The sequence below is a fragment of the Mauremys mutica genome, chromosome 5 (assembly GCF_020497125.1).
Source record: "Mauremys mutica isolate MM-2020 ecotype Southern chromosome 5, ASM2049712v1, whole genome shotgun sequence".
NCBI classification, from domain to species: Eukaryota; Metazoa; Chordata; order Testudines; family Geoemydidae; genus Mauremys; species Mauremys mutica.
The window spans coordinates 98,457,134-98,464,731 of NC_059076.1; the positions used below are offsets into that span (position 1 = coordinate 98,457,134).

Sequence of the window (7,598 nt, forward strand, 5' to 3'; positions counted from 1 at the left end):
TTCTATTTTAATCAATTGAAATGAGGCATACTGGAAATAAAATAGCTTTCAGACTAGTACCCAAACACTTTTGTATTACTCTAGCAAATGGAGAAAATACTGCAGTATTTTACAACTTTTAATAAATATGATTGTTTGCAGAGGTCCACTCATGGTCCCATTGAAGTCAATGAGGAGTTTGCTTTAAACGTTGAAAAGGGACCATGGAGGATTGCAACTAACCCAGTGAGGCAGGGTCTGAGGATACTCATGGTAAAGAACAAGAAGAGCATCCTTTCAAACAGGAAAGCTTTTCAGTGGAAGAGCCAAGGAAGAGACTGATTAAAAGGGAGTCTTGTTTGATTTTTGAGGGTTTGGTGTTAAAAGTCCATCATCCACTGTCACTGCCAAAAGATGTTTCTCCCTTAATGGTGTGTATCACCTGAATAAGAGTGGGAGTATCCAGGCCAGAATTGAAGTGTGGCTGTAGACAGGTATTAACCCCTTATGAACATGGAGTTAATTTCAAAAGTGACAGGGGATGTAAGTTGGTCAGAAAAGAGTATTAAAGTGACAAATTATTTAAAAATGCACATATTTTGCAGTTAGTGTGCAAAATAAGTTTAACACAGACTGATTTGGTATTCTTTCAGGGACATATTTAGTGAGCAGATGAAACTTTCACTGAAGTCAGTGAATCCAAATCTGCGCCCTTACTACACTGTAAATACAGAATATTCCTGTTCCAGTCAACCGAGTGGCTCCAGATTTCCACAAGAGAAATTGGAAGCAGAATTTGGCCCAATATCCTTAATATTGCTGTCAAGTTATAGATACTAGCAAGAAGTATATCAAGAACTTTGCATTGTCAGTTTTATCAGTCCAATTCTGTTTTTCAGAAGTAGTGAACAACCACAACTCCAGTAGAAGTCAATTGGAGCTGCAGATGCACAGCACCTCTGAAAATTAAATCCATAATGTGCATGAATCTGACAGTATTCAGTTACTAGGCTTGATTATCCTGTCACTTTTACTTATTTTAGACTGATGTCACTCCACTGAAGTTAGTGGAGTTAATATACACTAGTAAAAGTGGAAGAAGACTCAAGCCCACTGAGCTCACAATGCTGATTAATCTAAATTGCAGCATTGCACTGCATAAACATATATTAACCTAATTCATTTCATGCAATTTGTTCAACATACACCGCCTAACCCCTTCAAAACAAACATCGTAACTGGTCATTAAAACTACATCACAGACCTGAATGTAATTTACCTTTTATCTCTAATAAATGTGTCTGACGAAGTGGGTATTCACCTATGAAAGCTTATGCTCCAATACGTCTGTTAGTCTGTAAGGTGCCACAGGACTCTTTGTCGCTTTTTACAAATCCAGACTAACATGGCTACCCCTCTGATACTATTATAGTTTAGGAGATTATTACAGTTTATGGATTTTTTTAGCGTCCATATTGCCATAGCTATAGTTCTTCCTCTTCATTGGGGATGAAATTCACCATTCCTACACGTAGCCCAAATAAATCAGACTTCATGCTGGAGAGTCCACAGGGATAGGGGAAATTCAACCTTTAAACCATAAGCAGGCTGTGATCATTATTTCAATCCATGGACTTGAATAGTGTCTCATTGCCCACACTAGGGTTTTATCACTAGCTCCACATAAATATGGATACAGTAATCCAAGGACCTCTTTCCAGGCTTCCCACCTCATGTGGCACACAGGTTAGTCAAAGGCCCATCTGCACAGCTGCTTCATCCACACCCCTTTTGTCAAGGTCTAAAGGCCTCATCTTGCAAGATTCCAAGAACCTGATCCCAATCCTACATTAAAATACTCACGTGCATGAAGCTGAGCAAGTGCTTTACAGAATTAAGGCCAGAGTGTTTGACATCTTGCAGGATCATGCCCTACGGTGAGATTTTGTGGCATAGGTGTCCTTTACTCACATTAGCTAATGCTTAAACAATGAAACTACCTGTGTGAGTAAGATCAGCGTTACTAAAAGTTGCCAACTCTGTCCCTATGTTATTAATGTATTCATAGATTCATACTTTAAAGTCAGAAGGGACCATTATGATCATCTAGTCTGACATCCTGCATAACATAGGCCACAGAATTTTATCAAGTCTGTGACTTGTAGTTGCAATGGAGCATACTTTAAGACAGAATCCACCACATCCCCTAAATAAGTCATTCCAGTGGTTAATTGCCTTCACTGTTTTACCCTTTTTCCTAGTCTGAATTCATCTAATTCTCAGCTTCTACTCACTGGATCGTGTTATCCTTTGTCTGCTAAATCCTCTCCTCATGGATGTACTTGTAGACCCCTATCACGTCTCCTCTGATCCATCTCTCTCTCTCTGACATGGTAGTGCCACTCTTAATAGTTGTGTGAACAGATCTTACAGGCTGCTCCCAAACAATGATAGAGTTAATTTACTATATAAACTCCTGGGTAATTTTTTCCAGAAAATATTTAATACTTTCTTTAAGGACCTAGTCCTGTATGCCTTATTCAAACAAAACTGTTGAAGTCAGAATCAGGCCTTACAGGGCATTAACAGAGATGTGCAAAATTCTACCTGCCCCTTCCTGGAGAGAAGTAATTTTTTTTCTCTTTGATAAGCGAATACAATGTGTTAATTTCTTCATAATCATCATGCTAAGGGTTGGGCAAATAGACTTTTTTTAACCTAGACTGGTAAATTTTCATAGCAATTTTACAAGGATGTGAAATAAAGTTTTTAATTATTTTTAAATGTATCCATTATTGTGTTATGATTTTAGGTGTGAATGGAAGTCAAAGTCCATACATTTTCAATATTAGCTGCATATTAGATTTAAAATGTCAAATGTATAGAATCAAGAGACTCTTCTTCCTCTTGCTTATACAGTTCTACTACTACTACATTTCTAGTAGAAATGGCTATTGACACTTCATGTCGACAATGCTATGAAAAGATTATGAAAAAATACAATTGGAAAACTAGAATATAAAGTAAAAAATGAAATACCTGACCATTTATTTTTAAAGAACAAAATTCTACTTAAATCTTGAAGAAAAAAATGAAATTCAGAAAGATCCCTAGTCTGCTCCCATTGAAGTCAATCAGGTTGGCTTGAATGAGAGCAGAATCTGATTGAAGTGTATGGTAAGCAGCGACAGAAAGCAAACTTTTCTGGAGAAATGGCCCACATTTTTAATGTAAAAAAGATGGACATCATTTTAACTAAATTCCTTAATTTTATACTAATTTAAATATGCTTTTGATAATTAAACTTGCCCTAATGCTTGTGTAATGGAACCATCTATTATAATAAAATATTTCAAGAATACCTAGCACATCAGCAGATCTGGTTTGGTAAGATAAGCAAGTTCAATGTAGCGATACAGGAAACCCAAACAGACAGAATGGCTTTCTGTGTATAGAAGTACATGAAAGGTAGAGGCCCTGACTGGACTCATTTTTCCTTTCCTTTGATTTGTTATTGTGTTAACGTTTGGGGTTGGTTTGTTTGTTTTGGTTTATATTGGTTGGTTGGTTATTTTTGGAAGGGAACAGAGGAAGAAACCTAGTCATATAATGGGATACTGTAAATTCAAGCAGTGTAGTATATACACAATTTAATATAATGATCTTTATTTTTATATACACTTTAAATTCATCAGTTATGTTAATCTGACTAGTTAACTGCATATTCAACACTGTTATAAACTATATTAAATCTGCAGCATCACAGATGTATGGATGTAAAATAGTTTGCAAAAGAACAAAATTTACTACTACTTTTAATGTATAGAAAACAAAATATAAATGTATTGACACTGTAACCAAATGAACATTGCTTAATAGGCTCACGGTTTGTGAATGGCATTCTGTAGAGAATTACAACCAAAAATTAAAATTTCAACCAGTTTGACATAAAACAATTCAATATGACTACTAAATAATTAATGTTGTCAATTCTGTACATACATTTTAAATTACGAATTTGTCTTTACATTTTATACATTACTAATTTTACAAATAGAACTTGGAGACCACTTTGTCCAATTTGTATTTATATACATGTTGCTGAACAAAATGCATACAGCAAATTCTCCTTTAATAAAAATGCTTTGAAGTAATAATGTTTTTAGGATTTTACATAGACAATCTCTATTGTGCACGTTGTACTTTTTCCATATATAATGATCTGACTACGGGGAGACTGGGCATGTTTTAAACTAAACGTAAACAGTATTAAAATATTTGGCCCTATCTTTCTAACACTTTACTTTCAAAAGTAGATGTTATGCTCCCTAATCTCAGTTATATTATGTGCACTTTAAAAAAAAATCTGATTCTGGTATCTATAATCATGGACAATTCCCCCCACTCCCCATTTTTATACCTTTCTTCCCTCAACCCCAGGTCAGGATCCTGCGACCCTTACTCACCTGAGCAGTATCATTGCAGTAAGTGGGACTAGTCTGGTGAGTAAACGATTGTTCAAGAGTTGCAGAATCAGGTCCCTGGTTTGTTATAACAGAGTTAATATCATTTGGACTTCAAAAGTAATTTATAACTCTTCTAGCTATGTTATTAATAATTTTATCCCAAATTGGTCTTCTACATCTCTCTGCAGAAATTCTGCACAAATTAGAATAAATTATCAAAAGGTCACTTTTTGAGAGCAATAAATGTTTAAAATGTTTCATGATCTATATGCAGTTGTGACCAAAGTACAAGGAAACCGTTTTACAACTAAAGTAAATATTTGTATCAGTTTCTACACTATCTTGCACTTTTAAATGGGCAACTCCCCCATTCACATGGTTTTGAGTTCCATAATTACAGAACATATTAGTGTGAAATGTACACTGCAGCAGTATACCGCCTATGGCTATATTACTTTTGAAAACTCCTAGCTAAAATCTGGGCAGCTCCTCCCGGCTAGGGAAGGTTCCGGTTGGAGAGGATAGCCAAAATAGGGTGATGACACCAAAAATCCAGCTGGTTGAGTTAGGTGGATAGAATGGCCTGTTTGTAAGCAGCCCGGTGTGTAAGGTGAAGGTGGAGATGCCACTAAACACCCAGATTCTGCTCTGGCGAAAGAGAACCTGCGAATAGAGCCTCCAGTAGAACTCGAACTGGTTGCAGTACTGGACTGTCTGGACGGTGTCCGGAGGCTAGTGGAAGTCAGGATCATTGGAAGAGTCTCGATCTGATAGCTTCGAAGAGAGAATCGTATTGGCTGCTGTGATGTTTGTTTAGGTCTTAAACACGTGCAACAATAAACAGCTACCAACGAACCCACAATAATGAAGGCGATGAATATGGATCCAACAATAAGGAAAGGAACGTAGATCGGCTCTGAATTTAAAAAAAAGTAAATTTTAACACTCCAAAATAGCTCGTCTATTTAACTCCGCAAAGTTTTCAAATTCCCATATTATTTTTAAACTCTCATCAACTACCGCGCTTGTTAAAAGGTGCTCCTTTCACGTATTACAAATAAACTGTGAACTGCGTGCCAGCGGTAAGTATGATCTGATACAAAGTAACAACTTCACTGATCGTGCAATAAGCTGCATTTGATTTTTAATTAGCCTTTAGTTCCTACATGCAGAAATTAAAAGTCTTTGCTGCTGACAATTTTAATAGACTAATTCCTAGTGTTACTATTTTAGATCAGTATTGGACTTCTGAATGGTTAGTCCGCATGGTCCTGTTTGCTGCACGAGTATAGTTTTCAGTGGTCGGTTTGGTTTTCCCTTTGTTCAGGAATCATGCTCCACTTTTCCAACAAGTTTTTTTCGGAAATTTACTCACTGCTGCAAATTATAACTGCCTGAAACTACGGACTAACTCTTCAAAAGCTCCAGTCCCTTTTTAGGGGGCAAGTAACTTCAGAGTGAACGGTTTTCAGCCAAATATCTTTCAGTGCTGTTGCTGGATTACTTGTTTGCTTTTATATATATTCCCGGAACCCCAGTCTGATTCTTTTTACAGTTAAAGTTAGTCACGTCTGGAAAGGAAAAAATAAAACGGCCCCTGCTCTGGCTTTCCAGCTGCTCCTTCATTGCACGGTAACTAGCTCTTTACTATAAGCTCGCCTTTTGGTTTGATGGGATTTAAATGGCTGGGCCGCTCCTAAGCTGTGGGGGCGGTTAAACCAGACCCCGTAGTGCCAGCAGGTGGGGGCTCGTTCGGCACCGCTCTGAACGGTTCTGACGCGCTCTCCGGACGACGCCGGCCGGGGAGCCGGTTTCAGTCGGCTGAAGGCCGCGGGTTTTATTCTCGCGCAGGATGCTCCAGCCGCACCCTGACCCGTTGCGAGGTATAAAACTACCCGCCTTTGCCCCTCCTCCGCGCGGCCAAGGAGCCGGTAACGCGGGTTCCCCTTTGGCTGCTCAAGAGCCCAAGTAGCGCCGCGGGCTTAGCCCCGAGCGCGCTTCCCGGCCCCGGCCCTGGGGACATGCGTGGCCGGGGCTGCGCCAGACGGCGGCCCCCCAGCTCGGCCGAGCCCATGGCGCTACCGCAAGAGCCCACCCAGCGGCGGGGAGCGGCCGGCGGGCGGCCCAGGCCGCTGCTGGGCAGGGCGGGGTCTGCCCCTGCCTGGGCACTAGCGCCGCAGGGAGCCCCAGACCCCGCCGCGCCGTCACGGGGGAGCCGGACTCAGCCCCGTGCCAGTCTCGCCCTTCACCTGCCGCCGCCGCATCCCCGGCCGCCCGGTGCCTCGCTCGCTTCCCAGGGAAGTTGGCGGAAACTTTCTGTGCCCGCCCGGCCGCGTGTAGCGCGCAGCGTGGGGGCGCGTCCCGAGCAGGCTGCCCGCAGCAGCTGGGGGCTGGGGCGGGAGGGGACCGGGACCGCGCTCCGCAGCGACCGGCCGCGCCTCGCCGCCCGCGAGCCGCCTAGGGCTCTAGCGCCCTGCCCGCGGCTGGTCCCCAGCGCCGGCTCCGGGCTCGGGCCACGCGCCCGCCCTGCGCAGCAGCTGGAGCGTGAGGAACCGGACACTCACGGGCTGTCACCCCCGGGGGCTGCGGCTCGCGGTCGTTGGTGCAGCCGCCTTGCTCCAGCCGGGCCTCGGCGGCGGCGCAGCAGTAGCGCAGGGCGCAGGAGCCGCAGCAGATGGTGGCGTCCGGCGTGTCGAAGTCCTCCGGGCACTGGAAGCCCTCGTGGTAGCGGCCGTGCCCGTCCACCCAGCCGTGGCAATACTCGCCCCCCGCCGGCTGGGCGGACGCGCCCCAGCCCAGGAAGCCCAGCAGCAGGTAGCGCAGCAGCAGCCCCCGGTCTCCCATGGCGGCGGCAGCGGCGCCCGGCTCAGCCCAGGCTCGGCGCCCGGATCCCCGCCTCACGGCCGCTGCAGCGACTTCTGCTCGCGGCCACATCCCAGGCGGCGCCCGGCGGGCGAGGCTAGCGGGGCTGCCCCCGCCGGCAGCGCTGGACGCGCACACGGGCTGCTGCTGCTCCGCTCCCCGCCCGGCTCGTAGCGGCCCCGGCGCACCGCACCCATGGGGGGCCGGGGGAGGCGGCTCTCCTGAGCGCAGCCCCCCCTTGCTGGGGGAGGGCGCTGAGCTCGGTCCCTGCTCGCCCCTCAGCCCTGACTG

The 7,598-nt window shown here is 44.2% G+C and overlaps 1 protein-coding gene across 1 annotated transcript; it reads right to left on the bottom strand.

The window, feature by feature from the left end:
• Window positions 1-3,763: 3,763 nt before the first annotated feature.
• Window positions 3,764-7,379, bottom strand: SHISA3 (shisa family member 3). Its single transcript, XM_045019240.1, has 2 exons — window positions 7,010-7,379; window positions 3,764-5,361 (listed from the first exon to the last, which is right to left on the bottom strand). Exons 1-2 carry the CDS (start codon window positions 7,377-7,379, stop codon window positions 4,913-4,915), a joined length of 819 nt encoding a protein of 272 aa, XP_044875175.1. The 3' UTR covers window positions 3,764-4,912.
• Window positions 7,380-7,598: the final 219 nt, after the last annotated feature.